The 15,496-nt window shown below is 41.7% G+C and overlaps 1 protein-coding gene across 1 annotated transcript in view; it reads right to left on the reverse strand.

Moving 5' to 3' along the window:
* Window positions 1-15,496, reverse strand: part of CADPS2 (calcium dependent secretion activator 2) — a 562,792-nt gene that overhangs the window by 39,113 nt on the left and 508,183 nt on the right. Inside the window, exons 28-29 of the mRNA XM_052639068.1 lie at window positions 1,390-1,473; window positions 1,255-1,287 (exon numbers count right to left, since the gene is read on the reverse strand). Of these exons, the coding sequence (XP_052495028.1) occupies window positions 1,255-1,287; window positions 1,390-1,473 (117 nt within the window). The remainder of the gene's footprint in view (window positions 1-1,254; window positions 1,288-1,389; window positions 1,474-15,496) is intronic.

A 15,496-nucleotide genomic window follows, 5' to 3' on the forward strand; every position in this document is an offset into this window, starting at 1 on the left:
TATAAAGTACTCATTAAGAACAATAAAGTCCATATGTTCCCATGATGACTGGTCCTTTTCTTCTTCAGATGGCAATAAACTATTCCCCCTTACTCCTTTCTTTCTCTCTTTTGAGCTGCTCCTTTGCAGGACCACACACATGTGATTATTTTGCTTATTGCCCAGTACTGATTTTCTGATTCTGATACAAGACAAAAAGTATGACAAAACTTCTTTGGGAATTATTTGTAAAACTAAAAACAAACAAAACCTACTCCCAAGAAACCCTAGGCAAAGATAGGAAAGTCCATGGCCTTTTCATTTCAAATGTTCATTTTTAATAACTATAGCATCAATAAATCTGGGGACTGTCTATCCATAGTATAAAATTAAGTCATGCAATTTAAAAATAAGAGCCACCTACAACAGATATACAAAACTTGCCCCCACTAAAAGTGCTAACATTTATAATAATGACCTAGAGATGGTAATGCTATTCAAGCACAGCCTAAATTAAAGATGAGATGACTTATATTCCACTTAGTTTTAAATTTTATGTTTTTTTTTCATTATGTTCTAACTCTTTGATATACATGCCAAGACACATGATTCAACAGAATGTCAGAGGCCTTGATCATATATATGTGATAACAGAATTTAAGGCAAAAACTTTGTTAATGATTGTCAACTTACAAATGCTGTACTAACTTGTTGATTATAATTATCATGTAAATTTTTTTCATTGTAGCTAAGCAAGTTTCATAGTTTACTCTCTTAATTTTTGAACAAGTTTACAGGTTATGCGTTATTTCCCAAGAATTCTGTAAAAAACCAAATGATAAGTAAGTCAACATTGATTTATTTATAACACTTCTGTATTTAGAAAACTAGTCCTCTGATTTAACTGACCCCTCTTGTTTGTTACTTAAACTCCTACAAGACACCTGTTAGAGCCTTCATGAAAAGGGAAGGAGAGTGAACTTTTTTTCTATAAATAATGTGAGGCATTCTCTCCCTGATCCTGGAGCTACCAATGAGCTGGTATGTTCTCAAGATGAAATGACCTCCATAAACGTCCCCAAGTTACAACACAAAAAGTACACTGAAATAACCTTGCCAGGTTTTGCTACGAGGGCTAGTCCTCGCTTAAGGAAAATAAACTGCTCCCTGAGGGAATTACATGGTTTAAAGATTTGAAATAAACCCATGGTGAACCATAAATACTTTTTTAGAGGAATTATATGTAGTTTTTAAAAACAAATAAAAAATACTTACTGGAACATCAACATATTTTGCAGCTGCTTTCACCTTAAGTGGAAAAGAGATAATTATGAGAATTATTTTCTTAACTTATAAGCACTATGATAGCAGTCAAAAGACAGCAGAGGAGAACTCATTCAAAATACTCACAGTGAATGACAGGATGGATGAAAAGAAAGTGCCTTCATCATATCTTGAGAGCTTAGACAACACCCCTTCCAGCACTGAAACAAACTAGAATCCAGTTTATGGTTGAGTATTTAGGATAGGACTGTACACACAAACACATAACAGGGCAAACAATTCTTGAACCAACTTCTCCCATGGCACAAAAACCCAAAATGTACAAACTGACACCTAAGAGGTTGACTTGTGATGTTTATTAAAGATGAACTCTAAGGTCCTTTCACTTTTCAGGAAATAATATGTACATTTTTAAAGATAAAAGAACAATGTATAATAGGAGTCTGGTTACTATGTGTGAGATAATTTAAACCACTTAGTAAATAACTTTAAATCCCTGAGACTATTCCTTAGAATAACTTTCAACTCCAGTATAGATGAGTTCTCATCACAAGGAAAAATATTATAACTATGAATGGGGATGGATGATGTTAAGTAGGCTTATTTTGGTGACCATTTTGAAATTCAAACAGGTATCAAATCATTATGTTGTACACCTGCAACTAATATAATGTCAATAACATGTCAATAACACCTCAAGAAAAAAATAAGATGTTTAGAAACAACAATGGTCAAGTGTTCAAAGCCCATTCTATCATATATCACTTGACCATTCGCCAACTTTTCTAACCACAGAAGTGGTTAAATGAAAAAGAGAACAGATAATGAAAAGGAGGTGTAACATCTGAGACTCTTGTAACACTAAAATAAAGTCTGATATATTAGCTTGCGAGTATTCACCAAGCAGCTCCAACTGGGACACATAAGGATCACCCCGGCTTTCAGAAGCTTACAAAGGAGTCAGGAGCTCAAACAGAGACAAACATGTCAGAGTACAATGGAAAGAGCACCAGACTGAGAAAATAAATCCTGATTCTGTTGCTGATTGCAACGTGAAGTCCAGACAACCAGTGCACCGGTTCTCCCATCAGTCAAACAGTGTGTTTGTGTTGGGGCAGCGATATGGAATTTAAATTGTCTTAAGAATTTTACCTCTCTAAAACGTTCAGTTTCTATGAAATGAAAATAAAGATATATATATATATATACACATATATACTGTAATGTAATTAAAAATGTGAAGCATTTTATTTCATTGAGTGGGAACATTAAGATATGGCATGAAGATAAAGAAGAGATGTTAGTAAGGATCTCCTACAAGCCAGGCTTCAGCAATATGCGAACCGTGAACTTCCAAATGTTCAAGCTGGTTTTAGAAAAGGCAGAGGAACCAGAGATCAAATTGCCAACATCTTCTGGATCATCGAAAAAGCAAGAGAGTTCCAGAAAAACATCTATTTCTGCTTTCTTGACTACGCCAAAGCCTTTGACTGTGTGGATCACAATAAACTGCGGAACATTCTGAAAGAGACGGGAATACCAGACCACCTGACCTGCCTCTTGAGAAACCTATATGCAGGTCAGAAAGCAACAGTTAGAACTGGACATGGAACTACAGACTGGTTCCAAATAGGAAAAGGAGTACATCAAGGCTGTATATTGTCACCCTACTTATTTAACTTATATGCAGAGTACATCATGAGAAACGCTGGACTGGAAGAAACACAAGCTGGAATCAAGATTGCCGGGAGAAATATCAATAACCTCAGATATGCAGATGACACCACCTTTATGGCAGAAAGTGAAGAGGAGCTAAAAAGCCTCTTGATGAAAGTGAAAGAGGAGAGTGAAAAAGTTGGCTTAAAGCTCAACATTCAGAACCGAAGATCATGGCATCTGGTCCCATCACTTCATGGGAAATGGGGAAACAGTGGAAACAGTGTCAGATTTTATTTTTTGGGGCTCCAAAATCACTGTAGATGGTGATTGCAGTCGTGAAATTAAAAGATACTTACTCCTTGGAAGAAAAGTTATGACCAACCTAGATAGCATATTCAAAAGCAGAAACAATACTTTGCCAACAAAGGTCTGTCTAGTCAAGGCTACAGTTTTTCCAGCAGTCATGTATGGATGTGAAAGTTGGACTATGAAGAAAGCTGAGTGCCAAAGAATTGATGCTTTTGAACTGTGGTGTTAGAGAAGACTCTTGAGAGTCCCTTGGATTGCAAGGAGAGCCAACCAGTCCATTCTGAAGGAGATCAGTCCTGAGTGTTTATTGGAAGGACTGATGCTAAAGCTGAAACTCCGATACTCTGGCCACCTCATGAGTTGACTCAATGGAAAAGACTCTGATGCTGGGAGGGATTGGGGGCAGGAGGAGAAGGGGACGACAGAGGATGAGATGGCTGGATGGGGATCACCTACTCGATGGACATGAGTTTGGGTGAACTCTGGGAGTTGGTGATGGACAGGGAGGCCTGGCGTGCTGTGATTCATGGGGTCGCAAAGAGTCGGACGCTACTGAGCCACTGAACTGACTGACCCTACATCTTTCCTTTTCAGAACTAAAATAATATGCACTATTGAAAAATTATACTTTCCCAAAGGGAAAATACTGACAAGGTTTTTTAAATACGAAAAGGGAAATTAATGAAGGCTGGTTTTTGTTCACATAGCAGCTTCTTCAACAAAGTGATAACAGTTCCAGGGACACAGCTTATTGGTCTCTGGTGACCAGGGAACTCGCTGAGAGTGCACAGGAGATAATCTTTTCTCTATGGCTGGTCAATTACTGCAAAATAGTTTATGCAAAAGGAACAAAAACTTCCCTATAGGTTTCTCCATCACATCATTTGCGACATGATGTAAGAACACAGAAATAAATTCATGCAAACTGCTGACTAAAATTTTGTTTTTAAAGAACGAGAATTATGTATGGTTGGTTAGTTATCCTAGGGGACACAAACAGCAAATAACACAAAATTACAAACTGCTCACAACTAAAAGTCAATTGAGCACTTTCCTCCTGCTTGTTCAGATTTTTTGCCAATCATAGCTGACTAACTCAACTTGATGTGGTTGGCAAAGACCCAGAAGGCCAATACTCCAGGGCTGTGTCAGATGAGGGGAAGGGAATTCCAAAGTTAATGGCCCTCTGTGGAAAATGCCTCATCTCTAGTAACTCAAATCCTGAGCGCTAGTGTGAACTGGGTGATCTCATTTGCCACGAGGAGAGCGACCATTGCTATGGTTACCAGACAACCTGAACCACTGAAGGCTTTAGCACAGCACCTGGTTCCTGGTGCCTGCAAGCAAGTATCTGCTTACACAGGTGAGTGATGCTGAGGGCCTAGGCAAGGTAGCGGTGGGCCTTGGATGGATTTAGAAGGTCTGAGGTTGAGTTGTAGCTCTGCCTACTCTCTGGCTGTGAGTTAAGAGGCGGGACATTCAGCTTCTCTAGCCTCAGTGTACTCATCAATAAAACGAGGAGGCTGACACTGCTCTGCCCACAACAAGGATGGGGTGGAGATCAACAGAGATGATTCAGATGAAGGGGCTGCGAAATGGCAACACACTAAGAGATGTAAAGAATGAATATTTTTGGTATGATCAGCTAAATCACTAGGGATTATATGTCTAAAAACCTACACATATTAAGTTACAAGTTAGTGGGGGTAACCTTGGGGTTGTTCAGTGGTAAGGAGAAATAATAAATTCGGTTATGAGAGAATTGGTCTTATTCGATGAAATGATATCTGTGGAGGCAGGACAGAGTTGACACCATAAGTCAGAAGACCCAGGTCGGAATACTATCTGTTTCAAGGTCTTGGGGCTGACGGTAGAGGAGGGAGGCTTTGGATACAGAGGTGGTCTGGCTCCAAAGCTCTGTTTTTTTATCATCACATTACAACCTTGTAATAATTAAATGATAGGACAGTAATGTGCTTGGTATATAATAAGTGTTCAATAAATACTATTTGGTTATTATTATTGAGCACCTAATATGGGAAATACAAAAAGGATGAATCTTAGAACCTTCCCTCTAGGAACATACAAACTAGCAGGAGAGAAAGAGATGTATACAGTTGGTCACGAGGCAAGGCAGGAAGTGATGAAGGATAAACAGTGCAACTGAAACTGACTTCCATCGCAGGATAGTGGGTAAGCTTCATTCACATGGTAGCCTAGGACCCGAGCAGGATAGCTGAAATGGAGTGGCTAAGACAACATTGGGGGAAGTCCATTAGCAGATGACCCGCAGGCAGAAGTTTCCCCACTGTGGCAGATGGCAGCCTGTCTAGCTTGTCCCTTCTTTAGCATATGAAGCAGCACCAGGTTATACCCCACTAAGTCCAATGTGTGGATGGGTGGTCCTGCTGCACACATGTCACAGAATTCTTGGCCTCCATTTTAACAACAGGACAGAGTCTCCCTGGGATCCTTTCTACTCCAAATGGTCCTGGGGGAGGCCCCATACAGCAGGGACTCTAAGTGCTTACATGGCAGTGAGCAGTGACTGGCCCCCTGGGACCAACCAGGTGAGCCATATGGTTCCAACAGGAAGGTTTTCTTTGTCAAGGCACATGTGGTGGAAGAGCTACCGTAAAACCCCACATCTATTAACATCAATGTTGACTAACAGCAATATAGTTTCCACCTGGCTTTTAACTGTGTAGAGCTGCAAGAATCCAAAAAAATCCAGTTAAATGCTGGATTTAGTTGCTGTGTTTTTAACTGCTTCCTGTGAACTTTCTCTGTACAGCTCAGGGAGTATATAAATACTCACAGATTGCCTTGAGCTCGGTTCTCCTGAGAACGTCGGGTGGGAATGAAACCCTGTAATCTCTTTGTTTCCCTGCTCTTTATTGTGGATGTCATTTACTGGGTTTGTTGGAATAATACTGAGCACCTAAACTCTGTCTGGGTGATTACCAACTCTGCCTCATCACGTACACCCTCAGGGAAATTAAAGATGAAGGCACACTGAAGTGACTGGTACAATGAAACTTGCAGTGTGCCACACGGCATATGGGTTTAAATTTCCTGCTGGGTTTTAACAGGGTTTAAATGGTATGGACCTAACAGAAGCAGAGGATATTAAGAAGAGGTGGCAAAAATACACAGAAAGTGAAGTCGCTCAGTCGTGTCCGACTCTTTGTGACCCCATGGACTGAAGCCTACCAGGCTCCTCCATCCATGGGATTCTCCAGGCAAGAATACTGGAGTGGATTGCCTTTTCCTTCTCCACTACACAGGAGAACTGTACAAAAAAGATCTTCATGACCCAGATAATCATGATGGTGTGACCATTAATCTAGAGCCAGACATCCTGGAATGTGAAGACAAGTGGGCTTAGAAAGTATCACTACGAACAAAGCTAGTGGAGGTGATGGAATTCTAGTTGAGCTGTTTCAAATCCTGAAAGATGATGCTATGAAAGTTCTGCACTCAATATGCCAGCAAATTTGGAAAACTCAGCAGTGGCCACAGGACTGGAAAAGGTCAGTTTTCATTCCAATCCCAAAGAAAGGCAATGCCAAAGAATGCTTAAACTACCTCACAATTGCACTCATCTCACACACTAGTAAAGTAATGCTCAAAATTCTCCAAGCCAGGCTTCAGCAATATGTGAACCGTGAACTTCCAGATGTTCAAGTTGGTTTCAGAAAAGGCAGAGGAACCAGAGATCAAATTGCCAACATCTACCAGATCATTGAATAAGCAAGAGAGTTCCATAAAAACATCTATTTCTGCTTTATTGACTATGCCAAAGCCTTTGACTGTGTGGATCACAATAAGCTGTGGAGAATTCTGAAAGAGATGGGAACACCAGACCACCTGACCTGCCTCTTGAGAAATCTGTATGCAGGTCAGGAAGCAACAGTTAGAACTGTACATGGAACGACAGACTGGTTCCAAATAGGAAAAGGAGTACATCAAGGCTGTATATTGTCACCCTGCTTACTTAACATATATGCAGAGTACATCATGAGAAACGCTGGACTGGAAGAAACACAAGCTGGAATCAAGATTGCCGGGAGAAATAACAATAACCTCAGATATGCAGATGACACCATCCTTATGGCAGAAAGTGAAGAGGAGCTAAAAAGCCTCTTGATGAAAGTGAAAGAGGAGAGTGAAAAAGTTGGCTTAAAGCTCAACATTCAGAAAACGAAGATCATGGCATCTGGTCCCATCACTTTATGGGAAATGGGGAAACAGTGGAAACAGTGTCAGACTTTTTTTTGCGCTCTAAAATCACTGTAGATGGTGACTGCAGCCATGATATTAAAAGACACTTACTCCTTGGAAGAAAAGTTATGAGTAACCTAGATAGCATATTGAAAAGCAGAGACATTACTTTGCCGACTAAGGTCCATCTAGTCAAGGCTATGGTTTTTCCTGTGGTCAAGTATGGATGTGAGAGTTGGACTGTGAAGAAGGCAGAGCACCAAAGAATTGATGCTTTTGAACTGTGGTGTTGGAGAAGACTCTTGAGAGTCCCTTGGACTGCAAGGAGATCCAGCCAGTCCTTTCTGAAGGGATCAGCCCTGGGATTTCTTTGGAAGGAATTATGCTAAAGCTGAAACTCCAGTACTTTGGCCACCTCATGAGAAGAGTTGACTCAATGGAAAAGACTCTGATGCTGGGAGGGATTGGGGGCAGGAGGAGAAGGGGACAACAGAGGATGAGATGGCTGGATGGCATCACTGACTCGATGGACGATGAGTCTGAGTGAACTACGGGAGTTGGTGATGGACAGGGAGGGCTGGCATGCTGCGATTCATGGGGTCGCAAAGAGTCAGACACGACTGAGCGACTGAATTGAAGAGTCATTAGGAGAAGGCAATGGCAACCCACTCCAGCACTCTTGCCTGGAAAATCCCATGGATGGAGGAGCCTGGTAGGCTGTAGTCCATGGGGTCGCTAGGAGTTGGACACGACTGAGTGACTTCACTTTCACTTTTCACTTTCATGCTTTGGAGAAGGAAGTGGCAACCCACTCCAGTGTTCTTGCCTGGAGAATCCCAGGGATGGGGGAGCCTGGTGGGCTGCCGTCTCTGGGGTCGCACAGAGTCAGACACGACTGAAGTGACTTAGCAGCAGCAGCAGCAGCAAGAGTCATTTTCTTATGTATATGTAAAGCTATGAAGACACACCACAGCCAAAAATACATAAGTAAACTAATAAAAAAATAGTTGACTTAATCAGGTTGAGTTAGGGTTGAGGGGGAAGATATTTTAATTATATCATCCAGACAGTTCAGATCTGTCTTCTGTCCCTCTTAAAGGAAATACAGGCGGAAATACTCTAGGTTATCAAGAAGAATAGGTCTTCATGTGTATGTGTATGTATATGTATTCGTGGGCTTCCCAGGTGGCACTAGTGGTAAAGAATCCGCCTGCCAATGCGAGAGACAAGGGTTTGATTCCTGGGTTGAGAAGATCCCCTGGAGAAGGAAATGGCACCCCACTCCAGCGTTCTTGCCTGGGAAATCCCACAGACAGAGGAGCCTGGCAGGTTGCAGTCCATGGGGTCACAAAGAGTTGGACACGACTTAGTGACTGAGCAACCACCATCTAAGACATATTTGAAGACATTAAATATTGATATATCTCACACACATCATAAAGTATATATAAATATGTCACAGACATTATAAAAATGCTTGAAAAGCCCCTGCTAAGTGATCTCAGGGCTGTCTTCTAAGTCTAGCACATCGTGTGCTATGGAACTTGAGAGCCTGGGCAGAAAAGATGCAGGCCCCCGAGGCCTCCGCACACAAACATATATAAGGATCTTTGCTTTAGACTGAGAAAAGGCTGTAGATATTTTTCTCATTCAATGCTCCTGCTTTTTTGATGAGGAAACAGTCATGCAAGGAGACCCAGTTGGTAGCATGAAGCAGGAATGAAGTCTCGTGCTCCTGAACTCCCAGTATGTTTGAGTTAATTCTAATATAAGCTATGACAAACCTAGACAGTGTATTAAAAAGCAGAGACATCACTTTGCCAACAAAGGTCTGTCTACTCAAAGCTACAGTTTTTCCAGTGGTCACGTATGGATGTGAGTGTTGGACTATAAAGAAGGCTGAGTGCTGAAGAATTGATGCTTTTGAACTGTCGTGTTGGAGAAGACTCTTGAGAGTCCCTTGGACTTAACCAATCTTAAAGGAAATCAACACTGATCATTCACGTTCAGCAACAGTTGCTGAAGCTGAAGCTTCATTACTTTGGCCACCTGATGTGAAGAACTGACTCACTGAAAAGGACCCTGATGCTGAGAAAGACTGAGGGCAGGAGGAGAAGGGGACGACAAAGGATGAGATGGACTCAATGGACACGAGTTTGAGCAAACTCCAGGAGATGGTGAAGGACAGGGAAGCCTGGCGTGCTGCAGTCCACAGGGCACTAACGAGTTGGACACATGACTTAGTGACTGAACAACAACAATGTAAGGTAGCAGTAAACACGGCATTTCTTGTATGCTTCCCTTGGCAGGATTTAATGTTCCTGCCTGCGTTTTTTCTCTTGGTAAAAATTATCTAAGTCCTTTTCTGGCTAGAAACTTTTTCTTCGGTCACATCACATAGCATTTGGGATCTTAGTTCCTCAACCAGGAACTGAACCCAAGTCCCCTGCATTGGAAGCACGCAGTCTTAAACACTGGACTGACAGGGAAGTCCCTAGAAGCTTTTGCTTTTGTTTTAAGGTGGTTTTCATCTCTCTACATCTTCCACAGGGGTCCCTGCAGATCACAGTTATAACACATATGCCTGAGAATAGCAATTACTGATAGAATCATTTCCAATAGCTGACATCTTATGATTACATCAGTATTTCAATTCCATATCCTTCCTCTGAATTTCAGCCCCAAACATCTAAATACCTGAATGTTCCCTTGGTATCTCCTCCTTCCAGTATTTCAGAGGCAACTCAGCTCCGAAATGGCTGATACTGATAACACTGTCTTTTCCTCTAAATCTGTTCCTCTCCCAGGGCATCCTGCATCACTGAAAGACATCAACATCCATCTCCTGCTTCAGGCTATAAACCTGGATGAATCCTCAATGTTTTTCTTTCTCTCCCCAATACTAACCCCTTGTCATAGTCTGCTCAGACTGCTGTAATGGAATGCCATAGACGGGATGGCTTACAAACAACAATAATTTCTCATTGTCTGGAGGCTATAAGACCTTCTAGAACTAACAAACACCAAAAAGAAAAAACACAACTGTCCTTTTCATCATAGGGGACTGGAATGTGAAAGTAGGCAGACAAGAGCTTTCTGGAGCAACAGGTAAGTTTGGCCTTGGAGTACAAAATGAAGCATGGAGAAGCCTATTAGAGTTTTGTCAAGAGAGCACACTGGTCATAGCAAACACTCTGTTCCAAAAAAAAACAAGAGATGACTCTACATATGCACATCACCAGATGGTCAATACCAAAATCAGATTGATTATGTTCCTTGCAGATGAAGACAGAGAAACTCTAGACGCCAGCAAAAACAAGACTGAGAGCTGACTGTGGCTCAGATCATAACTCCTTATTGTCAAATTCAGACTTAAATTGAAGAAAGTAGGGAAAACAACTAGACCATTAGGTATAACCTAAATTAAATCCCTTACAGTCATACACTGGAAGTGACAAACAGCATCAAGGGATTAGATCTGTTAGATAGAGTACCTGAAGAACTATGGACAGGGGTTCATGACATTGTACAGTGGGCAGTGATCAAGGCCATCCCCAAGAAAAAGAAATGCAAAACAGAAAAATGGTTGTCTGAGGAGGCCTTACAAATAGCTGAGAAAAGAAGAGAAGCTAAAGATAAAGCAGAAAAGGAAAGATATATCCATCTGAATGCAGGGTTCCAAAGAATAGCAAGGAGAGATAAGAAAGCCTTCCTCAGTGGTCAATGCAAAGAAATAGAGGAAAACAACAGAATGGGAAAGACTAGAGATCTCTTCAAAAAATTAGAGATACCAAGTGAACATTTCATGCAAAGATAGGCACAATAAGACAGAAATGGTATGGAACTAACAGAAGCAGAAGATATTAAGAGGTGGCAAGAATACACAGAATTAAACCAAAAAGATCTTCATGACCCAGATAACCACAATGAGTGATCATTCACCTAGAGCCAGAGATCCTGGAGTGTGAAGTCAAGTGGGCCTTAGGAAGCATCAACCAACAAAGCTAGTGGAAGTGATGGAATACCAGTTGAGTTATTTCAAATCCTAAAACATGATGCTGTGAAAGTGCTGCACTCAATATGCCAGCAAATTTGGAAAACTCAGCAGTGGCCACAGGACTGGAAAAGATCAGTCTTCATTCCAATCCCCAAGAAAGGCAACGCCAAAGATTGTTTGAACTACCACACAATTTCACTCATCTCACACACTAGCAGAGTAATGCTCAAAACTCTCCAAGTGAGGCTTCAACAGTACATGAACGGAGAATGTTCAGATGCTCCAGCTGGATTTAGAAAAGGTAGAGGAACCAGAGATCAAATGTCTAACATCTGCTGGATCATAGAAAAATACCTACTTCTGCTTCATTGACTATGCTAAAGTCTTTCACTGTGTAGATGACAAGAAACTGTGGAAAATTCTTAAGAGAGATGGGAATACCAGACGACCTTACCTGCCTCCAGAGAAGTCTGTATGCAGGTCAAGAAGCAACAGTTAGAACTGGACATGGAATGATGGACTGGTTCAAAATTGGGAAAGAAGTATGTCAAGGCTGTATACTGTCACCCTGCTTATTTAACTTACATGCAGAGTACATCATACGAAATGCTGGGCTGTATAAAGCACAAGCTGGAATCAAGATTGCTGGGAGAAATATCAATAACCTTAGATATGCAGATGACATCACTCTTATGGCAGAAAGTGAAGAAGAACTAAGGAGCGTCTTGACGAAAGCGAAAGAGGAGGGTAAAAAAGTTGGCTTAAAACTCAACATTCAGAAAACTAAGATCATGGCATTCGGTCCCATCAATCCATAGCAAATAGATGGGGAAACAATGGAAACAGTGGCAGACTTTATCTTTTTGGGCTCTAAAATCACTGCAGATAGTGACTGCAGCCATGAAATTAAAAGATGCTTGTTCTTTGGAAGAAAAGCTATGACCAACCTGCTGCTGCTGCTGCTAAGTCGTTTCAGTCATGTCCGACTCTGTGTGATCCCATGGACGGCAGCCTACCAGGCTCCTCTGTCCCTGGGATTCTCCAGGCAAGAATACTGGAGTGGGTTGCCATTTCCTTCTCCAAAGCATGCAAGTAAAAGGGAAAGTGAAGTCGTTCAGTCATGTCCGACTCTTCGTGACCCCATGGACTGTAGCCTACCAGGCTCCTCTGTCCATGGGATTTTCTAGGCAAGAGTACTGGAGTGGGATGACCAACCTAGATAGCATATTGAAAAGCAGAGACATTATTTTGCTGACAAAGATCCGTATAGCCAAGTCCTTCAGTTCAGTTTGGTCACTCAGTCGTGTCCGACTCTTTGCAACCTGATGGACCACAGCACACTAGGCCTCCCTGTCCATCACCAACTCCCAGAGTTTACTCAAACTCATGTCCATTGATTCGGTGATGCCATCCTACCATCCTGTCTTCTGTTGTCCCCTTCTCCTCCCACTTTCAATCTTTCCCAGCATCAGGGTCTTTTCAAATGAGTGAATTCTTTGCATCACATGGCTAAAATATTGGAGTTTCAGCTTCAACATCAGTCCTTCCAATGAATAGTCAGGGCTGATTTCCTTCAGGATGGACTGGTTGCATTTCCTTGCAGTCCAAGGGACTCTCAAGAGTCTTCTCCAACACCATAGTTCAAAAGCATCAGTTCTTCAGTGCTCAGCTTTCTTTATAGGCCAACTCTCACATCCATACATGACTCCTGGAAAAAACCATAGCTTTGACTAGGTGGACTTTTGTTGGCAAAGTAATGTCTCTGCTTTTTAATATGCTGTCTAGATTGATCATAGATTTTTTCCAAGGAGCAAGTGTCTTTTAATGTCATGGCTGCAGTCACCACCTGCAGTGATTTTGGAGTCCCCTAAAATAAAGTCTGTCACTGTTTCCCCATCTATTTGCCATATAGTGATGGGACCAGATGTCATGTTCTTAGTTTTTTGAATGTTGAGTTTCAAGCCAACCTTTTCATTCTCCTCTTTCACTTTCATCAAGAGGCTCTTTAATTCTTTTTCACTTTCTTCCATAATTGTAGTGCCATCTGCATATCTGATGTTATTGATATTTCTCCCAGCAATCTTGATTCCAGCTTGTGCTTCTTCCAGCTCAGTGTTTCTCATGATGTACCCTGCATATAAGTTAAATAAGCAGGGTGACAATATACAGCCTTGATGTACTCCTTTCCCAATTTGGAACCAGTCTATTCCATGTCTAGTTCTAATTGTTGCTTCCTGACCTGCATACAGATTTCTCAGGAGGCAGGTCAGGTGGTCTGGTATTCCCATCTCTTTTAAGAATTTTCCACAGTTTGTTGTGATCCACACAGTTAAAGTCCTTGGCATAGTCAGTGAAGCAGAAGTAGATGTTTTTCTGCAACTCTCTTTGCTTTCTCAATGATCCAATGGAGGTTGGCAATTTGATCTCTGGTTCTTCTGCCTTTTCTAAAACCAGCTTGAACATCTGGATGTTCATGGATCATGTACTGTTGAAGCCTGGCTTGGAGAATTTTGAGCATCACTTTGCTAGAATATAAGATGAGTGCAATCATGTGGTAGTTTGACCATTCTTTGGCATTGACTTTCTTAGGGATTGGAATGAAGACTGAACTTTTCCAGTCCTGTGGCCACTGCTGAGTTTTCCAAATTTGCTGGCATATGGAGTGCAGCATTTTCACAGCATCATCTTTTAGTATTTAAATAGCTCAACGGGAATTCCATCACCTCCACTAGCTTTGTTTGCAGTGATGTTTCCTAAGGCCCACTTGACTTCACAATTCAGGATGTCTTGGACTAGGTGAGTAATCACACCATTGTGATTATCTGGGTTGTGAAGATTTGCTTTGTGAAGTTCTCTGTTTATTCTTTCCACCTCTTCTTAATATCTCTGCTTCTGTTAGGTACTGCTCTGTGGTTTTGTGGTGCCTCGTAATGACTGAAGGCAGCCCCTAAAAGGGGAGCCTTGTCAGGGCTTTATACCGACCTGCCAATGCCAAGAGATCCTCAAGGTTCCTGCTAGAGGAGTGACCAGAGGTGGGCAAAGTGTGTGGACTGATCTTTCCTTTCTTGGTCACCTTTTCCTGGGCTCTGATCATTCTGTAATTGCATGGGGAATAAGAACTACTAACACAATCTGTTGGATCATAGACTTTCAATGGACTTGTGGTTCATGCCATTACTATGTACTTTTACTTAGACCCCCAAGCTTGGCAGTCATGGAAGTGCCTAGCCTTGCTAGGAGTTACAAATTACAACAGCATGTTTGGGTGTGAGGTGGAGCTCTAGCTCCAGGAAAGTCTCTTAGTCAAAGCTATCGTTTTTCCAGTAGTCACATATGGATGTAAGTTGGACTGTAAAGAAAGCTGAACACTGAAGAATTGATGCTTTTGAACTGTGGTGTTGGAAAAGACTCTTGAGAGTCCTTTGGACTGCAAGGAGATCTGACCAGTAAGCCTAAAGGAAATCAGTCCTGAATATTCATTGGAAAGACTGATAATGATCCTTAAACTCCATTCCTTTGGCCACCTGATACAAAGAACTGACCCACTGGAAAAGACCCTGATGCTGGGAAAGACTGAAGGCAGAAAAAGGGGATGACAGAGGATGAGATGGCTGGATAGCATTACCGACTCAATGGCCATGAGTTTGAGCAAGCTCCAGGAGATGGTGAAGGACAGGAAAGCCTGACTGCTGCAGTCCATGGGGTTGCAAAGAGTCGGACATGACTGAGCAACTGAACTGGAGGCTGAGAAAGCAGCAATCAAGGTGCTGGCAGATTTAATGTCTGATGAGGACCCACTTCATGGTTCAAAGATGATATCTTCTGGCTGTGTTTTCACCTGGCAGAAAGGACTAGGGAGCTTTGTGGGGTGTTTTATATAAGGAAACTAATCCCGTTTATGAGGGCTTTAACCTCATGACCTTATTACCTCCCAAGTATACCACGTTAAAATACCACCACACTGAGGACTAGGTTTTAATATATGAATTGTGGGAGGACACATTCAGTCTTTACCACCCTACCCATTGTATATCTTAAATGTCT

The sequence above is a fragment of the Budorcas taxicolor genome, chromosome 4, assembly GCF_023091745.1.
Source record: "Budorcas taxicolor isolate Tak-1 chromosome 4, Takin1.1, whole genome shotgun sequence".
In the NCBI taxonomy this organism is placed as follows: Eukaryota; Metazoa; Chordata; class Mammalia; order Artiodactyla; family Bovidae; genus Budorcas; species Budorcas taxicolor.